Genomic DNA, 24,990 nt, shown 5'->3' with positions numbered 1-24,990 from the left:
GCAAGAAATAATCTTAGTTCAAATGTCGAATCCATACAGATGGAGGTTACAAAAGGGGAAGACCACATTGGGCTGGAGTAGCCTTGAGCCCCAAATAGCTTGAAGTACAACAGAAAATGGCAAGAACTAAGAGTGTGTGTAAAAAAGTGATATTAATTCATGGGTGTCTTTAAACAAACAGAGGTCAGTTAGCAGAGCTTGATTGGCAGAGATAGTGAGCAAGAATGCACAGCATACTCAGGACAATTTTCTGAGAACAAAGTTGTGGAGCCAAATCAGGAATCTGATTTTGTGTAATGAACCAAGTTTAGTGAATCATTACCCAGTAAAATAAGTGATTACAATATGGTAGAATTAGTCCAAAGACATTCAGGCTGTGGGAAGAAACAGCACCGAGGAAACCCACTAGGGAGTGTAAACTCCCGACTGTTGCCAGAGGATGAAATTGAACCCAGGCCTCTGGCACAAACAACAGCGTGAACCACTGAGCTGCCCCGTTTTGGGCTAATCAACATTTGAAGACAATTGCTCCCTCACTAACGTACTGAGGGAGTATCAAGTATAGAGCTCCCACTGACCCGATTCATCCATATGGGTGGTGCAAGCAGAGATTTATACTAACAGTTTAAACTACTTAGATAGCATGTCAAACTCTTACCTGAGGGACATATTTCACCAGGACAATGCCAAGTTTGATGTAGGAGAAGTAATAGACAAGTTGAAGCCATGTTATCTGATGGGCTAATGCCATGATAGAGGTGACAAGGGCACACAGCCATGAACCCACCACCAGTGCAGTAGCAATCTTGGATACTTTCTGCGACCCTCTCTATCAGGGAATTAAAGAATAGATCAGTCAACATTTTATAGAACATCCTTACAAAGCAGATATCAAAGTTCAGAGCCACATGAGATACTGGGATAGGTGACAAAGATCTGCACATCTTAAACAGGAGGGGAACCCTACAGATACAGAAACTTTGAGTTGGAGAGCACAAAATGGTCAAAACAGAATCCAAATTTTTCTGCACTTGTCCCATATCTTTGAATGTTTTGATATTTGAAATAATGATCCAAATATCATTTCAAGCTCACAGCCTCCACTACCTTACTGGGCAGTGTATTCCAGATTCCCACCCCCAAGTGAATATCCTCTCCCCCTCAAAATGGAGTTTCCTGCCCCTTACCTTAAAAGGTAAGCCCTCGTGATGGAACCCTCAAAAGAACGAAAACAGCTGCTCTATTCACCTTATCTACATGCCTCAATCATGTACCTGTTCTTGCACTCTCCCAGTTCTGCTCTAGAAAAAAAACAATCCAAGCCTATACAATCTCAATAGGAATTTCTCCATCCCAGGCAACATCCTGGTGAACCTCGACTGTAACCCCCTGTAGTGCAAACACATCCTTCCTGCACAGTACTTCAATTGTGGAGTGAACAAGCTTCTGTACAACTCCAACATCACCTCCTTGCTCAGATCCTCAGTGCCATGACTGATTAAAGCAAATGTCCTATATCCCTTTACTATCTTATTCACATGCTCGACGACTTCAGGGATCTGAATAATTATCCTCAGCTACAGAGTGTCCTGCCATTCATTACATACTCCCTCATCTTGTTGTTTCTTCTAAAGTGCATCACCTGGTACTTAGCAGGGTTAAATGGGCCTGCACATCTGACCAATATATCTATACCTTTCTGTACTCTACAACCATTTTCAACCACCATTTTGGTGCCACTTGGCAGTTGGCTTAACATTTCTCCACATTTTCATCTATTACCTATCAATATAAACAGTAACAGTCCCAATAACTGGACTCAAGGCTCCCTTTGTCCCATTACTGAGCCAGTTTGACCTCTCTTGCCAAGATCCCCAGAAGTCCATGTGCTTTAGTCTTTAGTCTCCCACATGGGACCTTATCATAAAATCTATATTCAATCAACTGAACTTTTATATGATCACTTTTCAAAACAATTTCTAACAAGTTGGTCAGGCATGACCTTCCTCTGACAAAGCTATGCCAGCTATCCCTTTAACCCATGCCTTGTCAAGTGGATATAATGGACTTCCTTAGTTCCCTCCCACTGGTTCAACTCTACCATCCTCTTAGAGCGGCATGAGGGTGGCACTTCCCCTGCAGCCAGAGAGGAAATCGATTGGTTTCCAAACCCCTGCAGCTTCTTGCCTCACCTCAGTAGCCTGGGATGTAAATCTAGGCCAGTGCATGGTGTCTATTTCAAAGCCCGAATCTCCAATACCTCCCCATTTCTTATGGGAGACTCTGCAAGTACCTCAGTCCCTACTCCTGACTTCTGCATCTATATTCTCCTTTTCCAGAGAAGGCGGAAGAGAAGTATTCATTTAACACTAATATCCTGCATCTTTACATAGAGGTTGTCCCTTTGGTCCCTACTCCTTCCCTGGTTAACTTCTTCCCTTTAATGCATTTAAAAAGGAGATATTAGGATTCTCCCTAATACTGTTTGCAAGTCCTTTTTCATGCTCTTTTTGTTCCAATGACTAAGTTCCAGCCTACATTTCCTTTATTCAGAGGGCCACAGCTTAATTACTCCCTCACGAGTTGATAAAATCCCTACCTTTTCCTTATCCAGTCCTGGATCATGCTTGACATCCAGGGTTCTGAATTTATTCTTTGGGCATTTCCCTCTGCAGGGCACTTTTTGGACTGTAGTCTCCCCAGCTCCTTTTTAAAAGGCCCCCACCACTGCCCTGCTCTAGACTTACCCACAAAAGGAGCTGTCCCCAGTCTACTGTGGCCAGATTGTGTTTATTAACAATCTGCCTTCCCCAACCCAAAATCATCTTTCACTCATTCAAATGTCATCTGGACCATACCATGTGATCACTATCACCCAAGTGTTCCCCTCCTACCACAAACTTGTCTAGAGACAAATTGTACAATGCTGGAATCCAAAATAGACAGGCCGGAGGCTAGAAGGACACCTCAGGCCAGGCAGCATCAGATGAAGTTGAAATTTCAGGTGTAACACTTCAGGGAGAGGCATCTAGCTTCTTTCCCAAAAAAAAAAAGAGATCCAGCACTTCACTGTCCCTTGTTGGGCCTTCTATAGATTGATAGAAAAATTCTCCAGATGCATTTCAAGAAGTCAACCCTTAAATTGGGATAGTCAGTCAGTGTTATGTTGGGAAAGCTGAAGTCCCCTAGTGTATCATCCAATTATTCTTATACGCCTCTGAACTGTCTACATGGTGCCATTCCCACTGTCATGAACAGCCATAATTGCCACTTCTTCCCTGAGTATGCCAGTTGATGTTGCTACTGGCCCTATAACCATGCCCACTCAAGCAACACAGTCTCCATCCCCACTGAGCGGGTGCACGTGTACTAGTGTTGCACCAATTTCTACACCACAAACCCAGGTGCCAACTCACATTTACTGCCCCCTTGATCACAAACTCACCTCCCATCACCAAGACCATCCACAACCTCATGACCTCTGGGGACCTCCAATCCACAGCCTCCAACTTCATTGTCAGTGAACATCTCTGCCCAATTCTACCTCCTTCTGAGAGCCACAACCCTGACTGCCCTGGTCAGCTCATTGACTCAACCTGCACCTGCCCTCCTGAGAGCCACAAGCCTGACTGCCCTGGTCAGCTCATTGACTCAACCTGCACTTGCCCACTGAACTCATTTCTTCCTACCTTGACAGTCCTGTTCCCTTAATCCAGGAACCCCCACTTGCATTTGTGACACCACCTATGCCATTCACCTCCTCCAAGAGGAGTTTTCCTGGCCCCCAACACATCTTCACCATGGACATCCAGTCCCTGCACATATCAATCCACCACCAAGGTCTCCAAGCCTCTTTCTTCCTCATGCCATCCCAACCAGTATCCTTCCACTAACACCCTCATGCCTGGTTGAACTGATCCACACAACATCCAGTCCTCCCACTTCCTCCAAAGCAAATGGGCACCCACATAGGACCCATCTATGCCTGCTGGTTTGTCAGATGTGGAACAGTCCATCGTTCACAGTTACATCAGCACCAACAGCCCACCTGTTCCTCTGCTGCATCAATGACTATCGTCATCGCCATGCGCTCCTACAAGGAGGATGAACAATTCAACAGTTTTACCAACACCTTCCACCCCAACCTCAAATTCACCTGGACCATCTTTGAAACCTCCCTCCCCTTTCTGGAAATCTACACTGTCTCTGGCAACTGACAAGCCTGTTGGCTCCCGCAGCCACCTAGACTACCGTCCTGGAGAAACTACACCTTATTGCCAGTTCTGTTCTCAGGAGTAATTCCACCTCAGACACATTACCTCCTTCCACAATCACCACTTCCCTTCCCACATGTGTTGGAGGCATCGTCAACAATCTACACTTCACACACTACTGACCTTTAACTCCATCCCTCCCAACAAAAAAGGGCCAAAACCCCCGTCCTCACCTTCCACCCCAACCTCCCCATACAACACATCCTCCACCACCTCTAAAGAGGCCCTAGAGATAAGTTTCCCTCCCCACCCCTATCAGTGTTCCAAAATCCCTAGCAACCCCTCTTGTCAGGGACCCTACAAACCACACTGGATAGATGTGGATTACAACAGCTTCCTCATTTCCCCTCCCCTGACATTATCCAGTCCCAAGCTTCCAATTCTGTACAGCCCTCCAGATCTGTCAATCATTGCCCCGACTTATCACCTCCTTCACCCTCATCCACCTATTACTTTCCCAGCAACTACCCCCACCCCATTTATCTCAGCCCCAACACACAAGCCTCATTATGCCCAAAATGTTGATCCTCCTGCTCTAATGCTGCTTGACCCACTATGCTTTTCCAGCAGGACATTACTGATCGCCAGCATCTACACATTTTCTCCCTGTCTGCACGTTTACTTGATTTCTCCACTGAATCTTTAGAGGCCAATAACACTCCCAGTAAAGTAGCTGCCCTCTAATCTGTCCTAACAAAGCCTCATTTGAGACTCCTTCCAAGATACCATATTACAATTGTAACAGTTTTAGAATTCCAAGCAGGAGCACCACTGTGGCACAAAGGTTAGCACTACTGCCTCAGCGCCAGGTTCAATTCCCACCTCTGACCAGTGTTTTGAGCTTGCACATTCTCCGTGTCTGCCTGAGTTTCTTCTGGGTTCCAGAAAGATGTGCAGGTCAGGTGAATTGGCCATGCTAAATTGCCCAGTGTTAGGTGCATTAGTCAGGGGTAATGTTAGGGGAGAGGACTGGGTGGGTTACTGAGGGTCAGTGTGGACTTGTTGGGCTGAAGAGCCTGTTTCCATGCTGCAGGGAATCTAATCAAAACTATCCAAATATGGTCTAACCTTGTGGTCACTGAATCAAGCTACTCCTTGGATCTCAAAAATTAAAAGTTGGTTTGGATAGAAGAGGCAGCTGTTTGTCTTCAACATTTGGCTTCACTTGTCTAACTGAGTGACCCAAATTAGAAACTTGATCAGAAATCAGATTTATAGCAGAAGTCCTGCAACCCATCCAGTGAAAAGCCACCCAACTATAATAATTTTCCAGCACTTGGCTCAGTTTTGTATGCTTTGTTAACAGTGCACTTTGGAAGGTTTTGCCACTACTACCCTTAGACAGTTCCAGATTTTCATTCCCATGTGAAAAAGGATTTTCCTCCCATCTACTCTAAATCTCCTCCTTTTTGCTTAAGATAAAGTCATTGATGAAGCTACTTCTCATACAAGGTAATCTGGAATTAAAGTCTAGTGCCCATGAACCCACTCATTTTGTTGGAAAAAAATGATCTGATTCACTAATGTCCTTAGGGAGACAAGCGGTCATCCTTACCTGGTCTGGCTTAGGTGACTCCAGACCACAACGTGGTCGACTCTGAACTGCCCTGTGGGCAATAACGTGGCCTAGCCAACCACCCTTATTCCCTTAAAATTAGAAATGCTGTAACAACCTAGATGTAGTAGAAATGCAATATAAAGTTTGGGAAGGGGGAGGGTTAGGTGTTGATCAGTGCCTTATGACCAAGATACTTTATGTAGTCAAGCAGTCTTACATCTTCAATGAGTCAGTTTGCATCACTACTGCATAGTTACTCACCTCATAGATAAGGCACTGAAATATTGTAAGTATGGTTAACAATATAGCGTGGATACTGAAAAAGACATCATTTGCTTCCACTGGGTTCACACCATTTGGGTTATGCTCCAGAAATTGTTTCTGTAGAGAGACTAGGTTAATCAGTGACAAATCTGAAAGAACAGCTTGCAGTTACAAGGACAATTTTAACCTGGCCAGCTGAAACCAGAGAGGTAAAAACAATAACTGCAGATGCTGGAAACCAGAGTCTGGATTAGTGGTGCTGGAAGAGCACAGCAGTTCAGGTAGCATCCAAGGAGCTTCGAAATCAACATTCGGGCAAAAGCCCTTCATCCTTTATTCCTGATGAAGGGCTTTTGCCCGAATGTCGATTTCAAAGCTCCTTGGGTGCTGCCTGAATTGCTGTGCTCTTCCAGCACCACTAATCCAGCTGAAACCAGAGTCATGGCCACAGACAGGCTGGTCTAACCTGGTCCAGTAGCTATCTGCTGGTGTATCAGATACAAGACTGCCCCAAAAGTCTTGCCTCATGGTTTGTGTTGTTGGTATCAAAAGGTTATGTCTATACCACTATCTTTTACTTGCTCACTAGATTAAAACTTTGTTACATCCGGAGTGGAGTGGAGTGCATTGACTAGTAACAATTTAGTAGCTCAGCATATGCATTTTATGCAAAGTTGGGAATCCGATCTATTAAGGCATTATGACTAAACATGAACCACCTTGAGGATGGTGGATTTGAAATGCTTCCTTCCATTGGCACTGGAAGATCAGAACCAGCAGCTCAGAGTCACTCTGGAGAATAAAGTCCAGTTCTTCACCTAGAATACTCATCTAGCAGTCTACTAGTTAAGGTCTGAACAGTTGGCTTGAGATGTAAAAAGATTTGATCAAATTGCTAGTTGGGGACTACATTCCTTTGGGTTATATGTGTAAGGAATAAGCTAAATATTAATCAGGCCAATGGTTCACTATGTAATGTGTTAAATTCAACAAACTTGTTTAGAAGGAAGAGTTAAACCCAAGACAAATGACAGTTCTGCAGCCAAACTGAGGACCCACTGAGACAAATTGTGGTTTATGGCAATTATTTGTGGTGAACTCTTGCCCCCCCAAAAATAATCCACTTTCCACAATTTCTTTTAATGCCCTTACTGGTTTAAGGCTTCTAGGCAATTAGAAAAACTTTACCTTTATACTTGGAACCCAAAAAAGGCTGATGTTAAACACTCCATACGCCAAGTGTCCAGTCAGATTCAGTGCCAGAAAATCAAAATTCAATCCAATCACACTGTTTAAAAGAGAACAGATCATTCTAAATTCCAGGTAACCTCTTGAAATGAGAGCAGCTTTATTCTCTTGGCTGAATCGGTCAGAAGTGATCACATTATTGAACATAATGTATGATTGATCTAAAGAACAGGTTTTATAGAGAGTCAAAGAGATGCTTTGATCCAATTAGTCCATGTGGACCATAATCCCAAACAATAGTTCCCACCTTCCTACAATTGGTCCATATCACTCCAAGCCTCTGGTGTAGGTTGTCTTTCAAAATATTTGGCTGTATTACATCTACAATTCCACAAACCACAAAAAGTTCTGTCTATAAAGTCTTCTCCCCTCACCTTAAAAAATATGCCCAGTCTTGAAATTCCCCACCTTAGGGAAAGACACCTATCATTTATCTTATCTGTACTCATGATTTAAGCCTCCAAGGTCACCTCTCAACCACCTACCCGCCAGTGAAAACTCCCAGCATATCCTCAACTCAAAATCTCCATTCCCAGTAACACCACAAATCTCTAAACCCGCTCCAGCTTAATTATGCTTCCTATAAGTCTGCACACTTCAAACCTGAATGTTCACCTTTGTCTGGTCTTCACCTTTATGTTTTTGATATTTGACTATCAAGGGGATCAAGGGTTACAGGGAGAATGGGATTAAGAAACTTGCCTGCTCTGCCAGTCAATCATGGCAGACTAGATGGGCTGAATGGGCTAATTTCTGCCCATTTGTTTTATGGGCATATGTTTGCAATTCAGCACTTGTTTAAGTGTGTAATGAACAGCTTATTGGGTTTGAAAGTAATCCTGAAGTGGCAGAATGCTGGGGATTTCATATTCTGTCTGATGTTAAGTGTTGAAAAATCAACTAGCACTCAGAGCTAACAGGTGGAGAAGTGTTAGATTGAATCCAATGAATCTTCATTACTACCTTAATATAGTCGACCATTTGTCTATGAACTTTTGACAAAGCCAAGTCAGGCTGATAATGAAACTAAACATGGAAATCAGCGAAATATTGGATGTGCTTCCCAGAAAGTCATATCTTTGAAAGTCTTAGCTGTTTGAAGCTGCCCGAAAGAGCAAGAGATCAAGAAACTTACCTTCCCAGCAAGAGGGTATTTAAGATAGACAGGTTCTTGATTAGAGGGAAATAGAGGGTTAGGGGAGAAGGCAGGAGAGAGAGTGGGTTTAAGAAACAGCCATGATCAAAGTGACAGAACAGAAATTGATGGGCTAAGGGCCTAATTGTTCTCCAGATCCAATGGAGAAACAAACATCACCTGTGGGTTGTACGCCAGACTGTGGACACTAGTCAAGGGGCAGCGTTTGTATTTTACCTTTACTGAAATAGGTAAAAAGGTCACCTACAACTCTACTTGGTGTTAGTGGACTAGTGCACTGCTGAGATCACAGAGGAAGGCCCATTAAATACCCTGTACACTAGTGTTAATGTACACCAGCCAGTATTACACCGAACAAGATACAGAATTCCGACCTGCTGTGCTGTTCCAGCAATAAAGTTTCAGCTTTGATCTCCAGCGTCTGCAGACCTCACTTTCTCCATTAAATACCCTGTACACTAGTATTAATGTACACCAGCCAGTATTACACCGAACAAGATACAGAATTCCAGTCAACTTAGTTAAGCATCTTAGAGTCCATAGATGGATATGTACAACAGTCCTTGGTCCAACTCATCCATGCTGACCAGATGGATAACCTCTAGTCCCATTTGCCAGCATTGGCCCATATCCCTCCAAACACCTTCTATTCATATACCCATCCAGATGCCTCTTACAGGCTGCAATTGTACCAGCCTCCACATCCTCTGGCAGCTCATTGCATACATACAGCGCTATACCTCCAATTTTGGTGTCATTTGCAAACTTACTAATTATACCTCTTCTGCTCACATCCAAGTCACTTCTATAAAGTGAAGAAAAGCAGTGGACTGAGCAGATCCTTGTGACACACCACTGGTCACAGGCCTCCACCCTGTCTACTTTCAAGCCAGTTCTGCATCCAAATGGCTAGTTCTCCTTGTACAGGAGATCTAACCTTGCTAACCAGTCTCCCATAAAGAACCTTGTCAAAACACCTTACTGAAGTCCATATAGATCATGCCTACTACTCTGCCCTCAATCCTGTTACTTCAAAAAACTCAAGTTTGAGAGACATTAGTGCTACTGGCATCACAATGTAACTATAGTCTCATTGGAGTTCCATGAGGAGTAGACATACAATAAGATCTTTAAGCTAATCATTTCCAGAGAGTTGCTTTGTTGTTTCTCCTTTTGTAAGGAGATATAGAGTTAATTGACTGGTTTAAAAAAAACAGCTTCCAAAGAATAAATGCATCCTCCTAAAAATCAGGAAAAAGGGACTGTTGTTACAGAATTTAGTGTCAAAGGATAATATCACTAAAAAAGATGCATGCTGCCATGCTTTAGTGAACAATATCTAGTTATTTTGTTGGACTGCAGTAGGTTTGATAACCAAAAGACTTACCAATTAATCTATTAACTGATCAAGTGCACTTTTACACTAACTTCTATGCAGGCTTATTCTCCTGGAGATGCATGTGGAAGGAGTCAGTTTCAGTGGATCTTTGATGGGGTTTAACCCAACATAACCTTATATAAACTCTGATGTACAGCACAGAAGCAGACCCTTCAATCCAACTTATCCATGCTGACCAGAATTTGAAAGTAACCTGATCCCATTTAAACAATAGTTGGCCCATATCCCTCCAACCCTACTATTCAAAAGGGTTCCCCATCCAGATGCCTGTCAAAGTGTTGACATTATACCAGGCTCCCCTTTGGCAGCTCATTGCAGACATGCACCACCCTCTGTCAAAAAGTTCCTGCCCCCACTCCACCCAAAACCAGACCCTTTTTCAAAGCTTTCCCCTCTCACTTTAAAAACTTAGCCTTAGGTAGGGACACTCCCACACAGGGGAAAGACCTTGGCTATTCACCCTATCCACACATGATTTTAAGATAATCTCAGCCTATGATGCTCGAGGGAAACTAGCCCCATTGCACAGCTAATATGAAACACTGACCCAGTCACTTTAGTGTGGAAGTGGCCTCCAAACCCAGTTGCTGGCAGAGAGGGAGATCTTGAAGTCAGTCAAATTAGCAGCATATCCTGCAACCCAATTGAGCAAGAATTGCAGAGCTAGAAGAGCCAGTCACATTCTTGACCAAGCTCTAGCATAGGCTGAATATTTACATCATATTTAGTATTGTAGAAACTCAATAGATCTGACAGCAATGTTGAGTCTGATGGGACTCTACAGAATTAATTCAGTTTCCCTCTCCACAGATGCTGCCAGACTAGAGTTCAATGTTTGAACACTTCCAGCATCCAGTATTTTACTTTTAGGCGATTGGAAAAGGAGAGGGCGGATCCTATCGAGCAGTTCCCTGAGCAGACTGTCAAAGCCATTTGGCAGAATGCCTCATCGCCAGAACTTTCCAACAAGCACCAAGACATGGCTTGGCTGGTGGAGAGAAGGGCTCTGCCTGTAAGATCCTTTATGCACGCCCAGACTCTCAACCGCACCGCATGCTGCCCTCAGAGCAGTCTCATACCCCCCTGCAGCTGTCACAAACCTCCTTCTGGAATGTGCCTACGCAGAAGAGGAATGCAGTGGTGTTTGTCAAGGTTCGTTCCGAGCAGCACCGTGATGCGGGACTCCGTGCTCTACGGTCTGTTCCCCGGGACGCACACTGAGACCAACATCAACTGTGCCTGGAGTATCATCAACTTGGTCAGAGACGCTCTTTGGTCTGTCTGAAAACTGTTGATCTTCCAGCTGAAGGAGCTGACCCCGACTGAGTGCTGCACACTGGCACATTCCAAGGTCCAGGACTAAGTGTTGAGGGACTTGCTGAAGCTTGGGACAGCTGCTGCCAAGGTGCAGTGGGGAAGACCATGTAACATCTGCCTGCCTAAGAACAGGGTGCCCTCCCAGTCATTTGGCTCCACTGACACCTCAGAAGAGCTGGATAGTAAATGTACAGACTTGTATGCAAAAAACTTTGCTGTCTGTATGTATGTATGTATGTATGTAAAGACATACAATGTCCACAAGAATGGCATGCCCAATTGTATAGAAATCCAAATAATTTTATGAAAAGTATATTTTTAAATTAAAAAATTTTACTTTTAGGAGATATGTAAAACTCAGACTAAAGTTTCTGCAAATAATCACCATTTACACTTTACCTTTTCCGCCGCCAGTTTTCAATAACCTGAGGGTAGAAGGAGATGGACCAAGCCACAAAGTAAATCCATCCAATCACTTGGTTTATCACCACCAGAGCATTGCTGTGCACCACTAGAAATCGCATTTTAACTGGAGCCCTGCAAAATATTTCAGGCCATTAAAAATTTGCTCCAATTAAATTAAGTTACATATAAATTAATGTAAAGACAAGACCCTTAAGCACAAGCCTGTTGTAACTATTCAATGTAAACTTCATGAATAAAATCTCAACTTTATTGAAATGATCAAGGGGGGGGGGGGGGTTAGAAGTTTGCAGGCAGATAATATTTAAAAATACTTAGGTCTTTGTTGGAGCCAGTTCAGGGAAAAGATTCACTAGGTTGAGCCCTGATAAGAAACAAGGGCTAAACACATTGGGGCCCTACTGACTGGAATTTAGAACAGACAATCTAATCTCAGATTAAGGCCCTTTATAGGGTGAATGCTGAGAGGGTGTTTCCCTTAGAGAGCCTAGGATCAGAGGGCATTATCTCAGGATAAAAGGTGGCACCAATTTAAGACAGGAATTTCTTAGAGGGTTGAGCGTCTTTGGAACTCCTGACCACAGCTGCAGGGACAGAGCTTCTGTGTATATACAAAGTGGAGACAGGTAGTTGTTCAGTCAGGGAAGCAAGGATTAAGAGAAATGCAAGTGGGCAAAGGTGTTGAATTAGCTATGACTTCATTGGCAGCTGATCAAGGTCCTGCTGTAACTTCCCATAAATTTCCTTATGGTCCATAATACTTTCTGCTTTAGTGTCATTTGCAAACTTAATCATGCCTTTTACACTCATCCTAATCATACATAGGAAATATAATGGGCCCAGCTTCTGCCTCTTCACTGGCAGGAGGGACTAAACTGCCTATTCCTGATATATATAGTCAGCATATTGTACCATCATGTTAGAGACATGTTTGTTGAATGCAGTTGTTTTCATTCAAGTCACTGAATTCAAATGTTAATTCTACTTGCTCAACACAGATGCTACCAGACTTTAGTTTCTCCAATTTGTATTGTTAGTTTTCCAGTAGAAAATGAAAAGTAACTCAAATGGTGAGCACAGCAGGTCAGGCAAGGAGCAGGAGAATTGAGGTTATGGGCACAAACCCTTCAAATTAATCTTAATTTGAGGGGGGGCAGAACACAGACAGACTAAACTAGTCCATGCCAAAGTACCATCGAGGCCAACTCCATTTCCCTGCACTTGGCCCACATACTTCTAAACCCTTCCTACCCATGTATTCTCAAAATGCCTTTAAATGTTTTGTATACACACCTCAACCACTTGCATGGGTAAGCTCATTCCATATACATACCAGCCAGCATAAAAAAGGTTGCCCCTCGGGTTCCTTTTATTCTTTCCCCTCTAACCTTAAACTGATACCCTCTAGTCCTCGATTCCCCAACCCTTTGAAAAAGGCAGCACATTACCCTATCCACCAAGGTTCTTTCTTCCCCCCCACCCCCGTCTCCGACATTTGAAAGCAAGTAGTCCTAGCTTGTCTAACCTCTCCCTACAACAGACCCTTCATCCTGGCTACATCCTTAAATATCTTCTGCACTCTTCAGTTTAAGAAGATCCATCATCTCCAGGTGACAAACTGAATACAATACTCCAAGTGCAGCCTCACCAACATCCTGTATAACTGCAACATAACTTCCCAACTTCTATTCAATGCCCTGGCTGATGAAGGCCAGTGTGCCAAAAGCCTTCACCACCCTATCTACCCATGACTCCACTTAAACAGAACTGTAAACCGAGAAGCCAATATCCAAGATCCCTCTGTTCCACTACACACAAGGCCCGACTATTCACCAAGTGAGACTCCTACCTTGTTTTGACTTGCAAGTCCATTTGCCATTTCTTAGCCCACTTCGCCAGCTGTAAACTTCCCATAAACTTCCTTATGGTCCATAATACTTTCTAGTTTAGTCATTTGCAAACTTAATCATGCCTTTTACACTCATCCTAATCATACATAGGAAATATAATGGTCCCAGCACTGACCTGAGTCACTCCACTAGTCACAGATCTCTAGTCCAACAACCATCCTCCCCACTTACCTGCTGCTTCCTACCATCAAGCTAATTGCGTATCCAATTTGCCAGCGTGCCGTGGATTCCAAGCGATCTAACCCTCCAGAGCAGCCTACCATATGGAACCTTAAAGGCCTTACTGAAATCCATATAAACTACATCCATCACCCTACCCCCTTATCCTTCCTGGTCACTTCAAAAGTAGTGTAACAAATTTAAGGCATGAGCTCCCACTCAAAGCCATGCTGACTTCTCCTAATCAAACCCTGTCATTCAAATGCATGCACCTCTACCTTCACTAGTAACTTACCTGCCACAAATGTTAGACTTACTAGTCTATAGTTCCCAGGCTTTTCTTTGCAGCCCTTAAGGGCTTTAGTATTCCAGAACCTCACCTGTAGCTAACAATCAAAATGTCAGCTTGAGCCCCTGTAATTTCTTCCCTAGCCTCTTGGAGTTCTTGGATATATCTGGTCAGGAGCAGGGGATTGATTCCCCTTCAAATATTAAAACACATCCAACACCTGTGATATGGAGTATCCCCAGGATATCACCACTAACTTTCCCAGGTCTTTCTCCACAGTCAAAAATATTCAGTGAAAACCGCACCCATTTCCTGCAGCTCTACACATCTATATCCACTTTAGTCCTTGAGGGGCCCTATTCTATTTTTTCCTTCTAATGTACTTAAACTCTCTGGATTCAAACTAGGCTGAGATTAAAAGGTACCTCATGCCCCATTTTCACCCTCTAATTTCCTCCATACTTCTAGGAATTTCCTTTATCTGAGCTGCCTATACCCTGAGCCACACTCCAGAGTATCTATCTCTGGTCATCCTGGGTTCCCATCCCTACCAACCTTGCCCTTCACATGAACATATCGACCTCCAACTTTGGCAGCCTCATTTTAATGGCCACCCATTTGCCACAGGTCCCTTTGCCTACAAAGGAATTACTCCAACCCCTGCACGTTAGCATCTAATTCCATCAAAATTTGCCTTGTTCCAATTTAGAGCTTGAACCTGTGGACAAGTTGTGTCCCTCTACTTTAAAGTGAATAGAATGGTCACTGGTCCCAAACTGCTCCCCACTCACCTCAATCACCTGTCCTGCCCCACCCCATTTCCCTCCCCACCCCCCCCCCCCCCCGTGGGGGTGCTTTGCCCCTTCCCAAGTAGAACCTGTTATGTACTGCTTGAGGAAGCTTGACTGAACACACTTACTGCCAGCCAACTAAGCCCTTAACATGGAGTCCTGTCCTCTTAGAGAAATTAAAATCCCCTGTGACAACCTTGTTAGTCCTGCAAGTCTCCCCAATCTCCCTGCATATTTGTTCCTGATTCCTGTTGACTGTTTGGGGGCCTATAGTCAAACCCCAATAATGTCACTATCCCCTTACTACTTAGCTCTACCCATAAGCCTCACTGGATGATCCTTCAGTTATTTCATCTGAATACTACAGTGATACTTAACTAATCAAAAATGCATGTCCCCGTCCCCTCTTTCCACTACCTCTGTCCTACCTAAAGCACCTGCACCCTGGCATGTTAAGCTGCCAGTCCTGTCCCTCCCTTGGCCATGTTTCTGTAGTAGAAATACTATCCCAGTCCCATATCCTTATCCATACTCAGTTCATTTGCCTTACTTGTAAGCCCTCTTGCATAGAGATAAATGCAATTTAACCCAACAGGCATCCCTCCCTCCCTGTCTGACCTCTCCAACCTACTATTTGATTGTCTCTCCATCCAGCCTCACTTGCTTGTGCGGAGGACCCCACCCATCTAGTTTAAACCTTCCCTTGCAGCAATAGCAAAGCTGGCAGTCATTTGGTCCCCCACCAGTTCAGGTGCAACTTGTCCCTCTTGAAAATATCCCAGAAAAGATCCCAATGATCTAAAAATCTGAATCCCTTCCCAAAATTCTTTTGCCAAGCATTCGTCTGTCACATCCTCCTGCTCTTACCCTCCTGATACACAAAAAACCTTCATCCTGATTCAGTGAAGTTTTAGTGAAAAGTTCAAGATAAGTGTGGTTGAACTTGGGCACTTCCTAAGGAGAGCAATGGTCAGAACAGTCTCTTCCTATCAGTAATAAGAGAATGTTTCACACAGCAATTCACACACCTGATCAGTTTGCTGCTGTTGGCCTGGAGGTAGGTAGTCACTTGCCCAACTTCAACTCCTCTAATGGTGAAACTTGTTGAGTTTACATCTTTCGGCAGCCTTATCTGAACAAGAACAATTCCAGTTATTTTAGGGAGAAGATGAATAAAGGAGACCAGAATCCTGGTCATATTAGGTACATTTCAGTGAGCTTGGTGTAAAGAACACTCAAGATTAGGCTCAATGCTGTCAATAGTTTAAAAGTCTGGATGCAAAGATTGTTATTTTATCAGGAAAGAAGTCTTTAATATTTAAAACAAGGAACCAAAACAGATTGACAGGGTCAGTTAATGACATAATGTGAAGGATGTTAGCAACATGGTTTGGATGAGCAGAGAAAGGAAACAGGGAAGTATTCATTAGTAGAATCTTTAGAGGGGGTAAGGACATTTAGCAAAAATCAGGCACAAGATGTCAGTAAAAAAGGGTCAGACTGTTGGTATGAGTTGTCAATTTCCATACCGAGTATTGGTACAAGACGAATGATTATTAAGACCAATTCAAAGGAACTGGGGAAGAGGTTGTTTATTTGGCAGAGAAGTCAGCGCAAGGTGCAGATGAAGCCGAGCCAGGCAGTGATGTTACCGTGCTTGTACAAGACAAGGTAACTGAAATCCCACTGCTTGAGTCAGTAGACAACTGGATTCTAGTTTTTCATGGATGCTGCCCCCTGCTGGGTTACACCAGCAATTTCAGCATTGGTTTGAAATCCCACTGAACACATTAGTCAGTACTGCTGAAGCCCTGCTTGCAGCACATCCTGTACAGGATGCTCACATGGTTCATGGACTGGAGCTGGCATGGCAGAAACCCTACACAACATTCCATGCCAAGGCTTCAGATGTCCCAGCTCCTACCCCCACATTTCCTTACGTACCAATAAGCTGTTTGACTGGAGTGTACAAAGTATAAAACCAGACAAAGAATTTTCTCCTATGAGAATCTCATGGTTGAGCAGCCTGCTAATGAAGTGCTCTCACTGAGTCACTAACTTCAGAGCTGCTGCTTGCTGACAAAATACCCTGCTTTTCTGAAAGGTCACACCCATTGGTTTCCAAGGAGCTGCCAAATACAAATTTTGGTGCCTTCTCTAATTAAAGAGCCATAACTTATGGGTTTGGACAGTCAGGTATCTCTCAAGACTCTAGCTAACCAGGCAGATGTAGTAAATGTAATCTGTAATGTATTATGGAATAAGCTAGTTGTCACTCAAATACATGCCTCATCCAAGGTGAGGATTTGTTCTTCACCTGGTATTACCATTGGGTAGATGATACAAATGAGGGCTCAGTGCTACCCCAAAGCAGCAAGCAGAACTCATGCCAGCTGTGGGCATTTGAAGCCGACTGAAAGGAGAGAACAGGGAGAAGTCCCATAATATCCCTCCATCTTATCTTGCCTTTGTAAAAAGCAGCCCTGACCAGCCTTGAAGGGGATGTCAGTCTGATTTCTCCTTGCTGTTTGCCTCAGTCAGTTCAAAGCACCTTGCCTTTACAATGGCCAGACCTTCTGCTCAAAGATCAGCTACAATTTCCAATTCCTGTACTTACATTTCAGTAATGTTCACATTCAACTCAGGCAACCAACTTTGAATCAACTCTGGACCAGTGAAACAGGGAACTTGTAAACCCACATTTTTGTGAAGAATTGCAAAATATCATGTTTTATGCAGATAGGATATATGATCTGAATCAAAAGTGTCTGGCCAAAAATCCAAGATTTGGTTCCAACATTTCAGAATGATTTACTTTGAATCAGATCCCTTGTGTGGAAACAGGCCATTTGGTTCAACAAGTCCACACCAACCCTCTAAAGAGCATCCCACTCCCCTCGATCCCTGTAACCCTGAATTTCCCAAGGCTAGCTCACCTACCCTACACACTACAGGGTAGTTTAGCCTCACTAATCCACCTAACCTGCATATCTTGGGGGTAACCTGGGCACCCAGAAAAAAACCTGCAGACAGGGGAGAATGTGCAAACTCCACACAAGCAGATGCCTGAACCCAGGCCTCTGGTGTTGAGGCAGCAGTGCTAACCACTGAACCACCTGTTTGTCACCACTTTTTGCACTAAAGAAAGCTTTTACTTACTTGCTCAGGTAGTTGAACAATGCAAGTTTGTTTTGATGAGAAGGTCACATTGACTGTAATCATTACTGTCTCCTGCAGGGGTGCACTAAGATGGATAAAATCAAACCATTGTTACTAGGAGCCACAACATGCTTTTAAAAGTACTTTTGGATTACAAAAGTGGCATGTTAACAGGACCTACCTCAAAGCAATGTGGATATCCTTCATACTGTTGATTTCCAAGCTAACAACCTCTGGCACACTCAGCATCACAGAGGCTTCTGTAAAGCAATGTGACAAATCATTCATATGTACCCTTACACAAAGGATTGTGGCAACGCAAAGGCTTCTTAGAGCACCTTCCAATCTAGCCACCTCTGGAACGAGGTAGAGGATGAGAGTCGACAAAGTACACTGTCACCTGCATATTCTCTCCCATCCAGGAACTGCATTGATGTAGTTGTTTCACTGTTTCATCCAAATCCTAGAGCTCCTTTCACATTATTACTGGCTAACTATATTCCTTGAACTGCATCAGTTGATACAAACAGCTCACCACCACCTTCAAGGTGAATTACAAACATTGATCTCCAGTAGCATTGCAGTGCTCACTTTGATCTAATTCTGGTCCAGCCAGCCAACAGTCCCTACCCAAGATAAAATAAGTGCTGAAAGGTTCATCCAAAAAGTCATGGTCTGCAACCTCACTAACCAACACTTTATTCACTCATGGGACATTGACATTGCTGGCTGGACCAGAATTAGGTGAAAGTGAAGACTGCAGATGCTAAAGATCAAAGTTAAGAATGTGGTGCTGGAAAAGCACAGGTCAGGCAGCATGAGGAGCAGGAGAGTTTATGTTTCAAGGCAAAAGCCCTTCAGGACCAGAATTTATTGCCCATCCTTAATTGGCTTCAAAAGGTATAGTGAGCTGCCTTAGAGAGTCCATGTGCTGTAGGAGATCCGCAGTGCCATTTGACAGACCACTGTTCTAGCTGTACAGGACTCAAAGCTCTCCCCTCACTGAGTGTATGGTTTGAAACAGACCTGTTTTTAAATCAGAACCAAAACTTATTACAATGTTCACAATCATTAATACCTTCTTTTGGATTCACAAAATATTCAAACTATTGAACACTCTTCGCTAAATCCACTCAATTAGATGTGTCAACTTATAACCCAAAAGGAACACAAACCAAGAGTTCAAATCTAAGCCAACCAGGAATAGGAGTTTAAAAAATCTGTAATACATGGGATTAAGTTAGACTGTAATCTCACTTTGATACTTGCTCTCACCCTTGAAACCACAGTAACTACATTTCTCAAAAAAAATGCTCAACTTTCCTTTGCCTCAGAAATTGGTAATATTCTTTACTTTGTGCAGTTAGAAACATACCAGTTTGAGGAAAAAAAATGTCTGAAAGGGTCGATAAAAGCAAAACATTTGTTCCACATGGGAATCAGTACTATTTAGTTACAGCTCCATAGTTGGAGTATTCCCAGTTGGGAAATATAGAAGAGGCTGGCTTGAGTCAAGATATTGGGAGGCAGTGTCTTCAGTTTTGGTCTATTTATTCTAAGGCCAACAGATCCTTGGTAAGCAATGTCCACAGTCCCCAGTGTTACTGGGGTCAAACTGCAGTTACGAACAGCTGTTACCTTGCCTATTAGAGCCCCTTCCCAAGAAGGGGAAATATACCTCATGCAGTTTTGGAACCTTACTCCCATATCAGAATTAGTTTTGTCACATGAACTCAGTACAGTAAAAGATTTACAAGTCATCATTTACAACACCATATTGGGTACAAAAGTGCCTACATATTTAAGATTTTGTAAAAGTTCTTAGGGAAAGTATTAAAAAAGTTAAAGTCCAACATTACTGTTGGTCATAGGAATAAGTTAAAGAAATAAAAAAAGTTATATAAAAAGTCTTTCCAACACAGCCCCACACTAGTTTCAGCTGAGTTCAGGACATAACTGAAAAGAGAATAAGAAATTTTTGAAAAACCAAGAGGAAAAGCAAATACTCAGGTGAGTCTACTCCACTGCTATCTTGCAGCAGATAAAATATTAGTTAGATTCTGTTTATTTTCTAAAATCTGCTTTTTAAAGTTGTTCTCGTCCCAGACCACAGGGCTGCTCCAATTAGAAGTGGTTCAACCAGAGGGTCACCACACCTCAGGTGAGGCAAGAGGCTGGGGAGGATCCTTCATGGAGAGTTTAGCGGATGCTGTAATTTAATCTACTGTTGGATCACAACTGCATCCCACTTGTCCAGCCAACTGAGCTAACTGACACCCCCAGTGCTAAATGTACCTTTGGAATATCATGTGACATGATATAGTTTGCTTCCAAGGCCATCTTCTACCAAAAAAAAGTTCCTTGCTTCATGTTAGAGTTGAATCGAGTTAACTGCTTAATAATCAGTTATGAGCCAGATGACAAGTTGCTTTTTCATCTTGAAATTCATATCTCTTTATGATCAGTGTTTTCCAGAAACCCTCTTTCTGATAATCCCTTCATTCTTGAAGACAGCTCAGCTTTGCTAATACAAAAGCAATCCTATTAATATTTGAATGGATTCTGTGTGAGTATACACTTTCAAATAATTTGATGAAACGCTTTCCATTGCAAGAATTTGGGGATAGTTTAGTGAAAGGTTTCCAGAGGTTCAAATAAATGAAAAATGTTCAGTTAACAAAAATAAAGCTAAACATATAATGGGACTTGCTGGAAATAGTTAAAAGCTAAGGAGACAACGAAATAGCTTGGTCAGTGATCACACTGAGAAGAGCAGTAGGGGGTCAGGACAAATTTTGCAGCCATTTTAACCTGAAAGCTTACCACATTGTAGCATGTTGATCAGATTGTAAGAGAGCATCAAGAGGAACACCAGGAGCTTCATGCTGGAAGTTTTAGACCTAAAGTACAAGAGGCGTTAATGGAGATGAGCTTTCTCAAAACTAACCCATATCTAGCAAGGGATGATACAAACAAGGCTAGACTTCTAACTTTTAAATTCAGTCCAATCCAAATAGACCATTCAGCTGTGCAGTACAACTCAAAGCATAGGAATTCCCAAATCTACCATCATTTGACTTAAGTTATATACACATCCAATACCCAGAGAATCCAAAATATAAACCAAAAGGAAAGCCCATGTACAGTCAATTCTGACACTTCAAGTTGCAGCTTGTGAATTCAAACAGTTTATGATTGAACAATAAATTCACAATCATTTGCTATGTGTTTGCTATGCTTTTGAACAGGTACTCACCGACATGGATGGCCTACCCAATTCTAACAGCAATAATTTGGATTCATCTAGTGGTGGATAGATAGCAGCAAGGACATGTCTATCTTATCCTAGAAGTGAAGCTGCTGTCAGAAAGATGACTCAGGAACACTTGTTCAAAAAGGACATGTGCACAAAGTACAGCAAGTGTAAACTCCATGACTGAATTGCAAAGACCCCCCTGGGGTGATCCTATGAGCTATCACAGCTGAAGATTTTTTAAAACATTGAGTGGGGGAAAAAAAAAGCAATGAAGAGAAAATGCTGACAACACTTCAGCAGAAATCTGGGGGATTACATGCTAAACATCAGTCCTTTGTCAGCACTGGGGGCTAGGGCAGAGCATACTGAAAACTAACAGCCATTAAAACAATCTTGAACTGCAGATAAAGACCAACCTTTGCTTAGTGCAGAGAGCCAGGCTGTCAGTGCAATCCCACTCAAGCAGCATATAGGATCAGAGCTAGGATAAGCTAAACATAAAACAAAGAATCCCACTAATTCACTATCAACATTAGTATCATCGACAAAGTAACTGCCATAATGTTCCACTATTACTCTTCACTGAGCAGAAACATTGATAACTTAATTTGTTTCTAGGATTTAAGCTATAAGGTGGGGGTTGGGACCCAGGGATTGAGGAGAAATCAACCTGAGACTAGTTTTGTTTGGAAAAGGATGAGTCAAACAGGTAGGATCAAAACAGAACAAGGTAGGACTAATAAATTAAACTGCATTCATTTCAAAGCAAGAGGCCTAACATGGAAGGCAGATGAACTCAGGATTGGGATATCATAGCATTTAGAGACATGGCTCAGGGATGGAGAGGACTGACAGCTTAACATTCCAAGATACAAATACTATAGAAGGATAGATGAGGGCAGAGAGGGCAAAAAGGAGGGGGCAGTGGCATTTTTGCCAAGGGATAGCATTATTTAGATTAGATTACTTAGTGTGGAAACAGGCCCTTCGGCCCAACAAGTCCACACCGACCCACCGAAGCACAACCCACCCATACCCTTACATTTACCCCTTCACCTAACACTACAGGCAATTTAGTATGGCCAATTCACCTGACCTGCACATCTTTGTGACTGTGGGAGGAAACCGGAGCACCCAGAGGAAACCCACGCAGACATGGGGAGAACGTGCAAACTCCACACAGTCAGTCGCCTGAGGTGGGAATTGAACCCGGGTCTCTGGCGCTGAGGCAGCAGTGCTAACCACTGTGCCACCGTGCCACCCATTTAGGGGGGATATTCTGGGAATACAACCAGGGAAGTTATTTGGGTGGAACTGAGCAATAAGGAAGGGATGATCACCCTATTGGGATTGTATTGTACCCCCCCTCCCCCCATAGTCATAAATTGAGAAACAGATCTCCTTACAAATTTTAGTCATTGCTAAGATGGTTATGGTAAGGGATTTTGACTTTGTAAACAGACTGGGACTGCCACAATTAAGTGTTTAGATGGAGAGGAATTTGTTCTGTGTACACAAGAAAATTCTGATTCAGTATGTCGATGTACTGACTAGAGAAGGTGCAATACTTGACCTACTCTTGGACAATAAGGCAGGGCAGGTAACTGAGGTGTCAGTGGGGGAGCACTTTGTGGACAGTGACCATAATTCTATTAGTTTTAAAATAGTGATCGAAAGGATAGACCAGATCTAAGCTGAAGTTCTAAATTGAAGGAAGGCTAATTTCGACAGTATTGGGCAAGAATTTTCAAAAGCTGATGGGGAGGGAGTGGTGGCAGGTGCTTGCAGATAAAGAGACGGCTGGAAAATGGGAAGCCTTCAAAAATGAGACTGAGTCCAGAGATAGTATATTCCTGTTAAGGTGAAAGGCAAAGCTGGTGCGTGCAGGGAATGCTGGATGACTAAAGAAATTGAGGGTTTGGTTAAGAAAAAAGTAGTATGTGCCAGCTATAGACAAAGGTCAAGTGAATCCTTAGAACAGTATAAAAGGTAGGAGTATACTTAAGGGAAGATTGGAGTGCTAAAGGGGACATGAGATAGCTTGGGGAAATAGGGTTAAGGAGAATCCAATGGGTTTTACAAATACATTAAGGGAGAGAATAGGGCCCTTCAAAAAAAAAATCAGCAAAGCAAATTGTGTAGAACTACAGATGGGAGAGATACTAAGTGAGTATTTTGCATCATTGTTTACTGTAGAGGAGAACAAAATATAGAAAGATTGTAACATCATGGAAAATATCCCTCTTACAGAGGGTGTCAAAAAACGACAGGGAATAAATCCCCAGGACTGATCAGGTGGACCTTAGAGCGCTGGAAACCTCGAAGTGATGATAGGCCACTTAATGCTACAAATGTCAGCAATAGTTACAGGTGAGGTGCTAGAGGTTGGCTAACATTTAAGAAATAGCATCATAAGTAAAAGCCTGGGAACTACAGACTGGGGAGCTGGAGTAGAGAAATGAAATCACCAACCCAAGGAAAACTAAACAGAAAGCAGGACATAACACCAGTGCTTCACCAGAGAGTCACTGAGTTAGTATGGTGATGAAACATCTGAAAACGAACAGAACACAGCACAGAACAGGCCCTTCGGCCCACGATATTGTGCCGAACATTTGTCCTAGCTTAAGCACCCATCCATGTACCTATCCAATTGCCGCTTAAAGGTCAAAGATTCTGACTCTGCCACTCCCACAGACAGCACATCCCATGCCACCACCACTCTCTGGGTAAAGAACCCACCCCTGACATCCCCCCTATACCTTCCACCCCCTCTATCAAGTCACCCCTCATCCTTCGCCGTTCCAACGAGAAAAGGCTGAGAACTCTCAACCTATCCTCGTACGACTTCCTCTCCATTCCAGGCAACATCCTGGTAAATCTTCTCTGCACCCTCTCCAAAGCTTCCACATCTTTCCTAAAGTGAGGCGACCAGAACTGCACACAGTACTCCAAATGTGGCCTAACCAAGGTCCTGTACAGCTGCAACATCACTTCACGACTCTTGAATTCAATCCCTCTGCTAATGAACGATGATACTCCATAGGCCTTCTTACAAACTCTATCCACCTGAGTGGCAACCTTCAAAGATCTATGTACGTAGACCCCAAGATCCCTCTGCTCCTCCACCTGACTAAGAACCCTACCGTTAACCCTGTATTCCACGTTCTTATGTGTCCTTCCAAAATGGACAACCTCACACCTGGCAGGGTGAACTCCATCTGCCACTCCTCAGCCCAGCTCTGCATCATATCTAAGTCCCTTTGCAGCCAACAATAGTCCTCACTATCCACAACTCCACCAGTCTTCGTATCATCGCAAATTTACTGACCCAACCGTCGACTCCCTCTTCAAAGTCATTAATAAAAATTACAAACAGCAGAGGACCCAGAACTGATCCCTGCGGAACTCCACTTGTAACTGGGCTCCAGGCTGAATATTTACCATCTACCACCACTCTGACTTCGACCGGTTAGCCAGTATCTATCCAATTGGCCAAATTCCCCTCTATCCCATGCCTCCTGACTTTCCGCATAAGCCTACCATGGGGAACCTTATCAAATGCCTTACTAAAATCCATGTATACTACATCCACTGCTCTACCCTCATCCACATGCTTGGTCACCTCCTCAAAGAATTCAATCAGACTTGTAAGGAAAGATCTACCCTTCACAAATCCGTGCTGGCTGTCCCTAATCAAGCAGTGTCTTTCCAGATACTAAAATCCTATCCCTCCGTACCCTTTCAATTACTTTGCCTACCACCGAAGACTAACTGGCCTGTAATT

The 24,990-nt window shown here is 43.2% G+C and overlaps 1 protein-coding gene across 4 annotated transcripts in view; it reads right to left on the bottom strand.

The window, feature by feature from the left end:
• LOC122565073 (cystinosin-like) overlaps positions 1 to 24,990 on the bottom strand; it is a 37,221-nt gene that overhangs the window by 4,971 nt on the left and 7,260 nt on the right. For 2 of the 4 annotated variants that reach the window (XM_043720704.1, XM_043720703.1), the window contains exons 2-9: positions 20,771 to 20,847; positions 18,129 to 18,207; positions 17,948 to 18,032; positions 15,817 to 15,920; positions 11,616 to 11,753; positions 7,285 to 7,384; positions 6,094 to 6,213; positions 659 to 829 (exon numbers count right to left, since the gene is read on the bottom strand). In XM_043720704.1, coding sequence (XP_043576639.1) covers positions 659 to 829; positions 6,094 to 6,213; positions 7,285 to 7,384; positions 11,616 to 11,753; positions 15,817 to 15,920; positions 17,948 to 18,032; positions 18,129 to 18,207; positions 20,771 to 20,831 — 858 coding nt within the window. In that variant the 5' untranslated portion in view covers positions 20,832 to 20,847. The remainder of the gene's footprint in view (positions 1 to 658; positions 830 to 6,093; positions 6,214 to 7,284; positions 7,385 to 11,615; positions 11,754 to 15,816; positions 15,921 to 17,947; positions 18,033 to 18,128; positions 18,208 to 20,770; positions 20,848 to 24,990) is intronic. The other 2 variants (XM_043720706.1, XM_043720705.1) reach the window with 1 other exon arrangement.

Source organism: Chiloscyllium plagiosum, chromosome 31 (assembly GCF_004010195.1).
Source record: "Chiloscyllium plagiosum isolate BGI_BamShark_2017 chromosome 31, ASM401019v2, whole genome shotgun sequence".
In the NCBI taxonomy this organism is placed as follows: domain Eukaryota; kingdom Metazoa; phylum Chordata; class Chondrichthyes; order Orectolobiformes; family Hemiscylliidae; genus Chiloscyllium; species Chiloscyllium plagiosum.
This window is presented reverse-complemented; position numbering and strand designations above follow the sequence as displayed.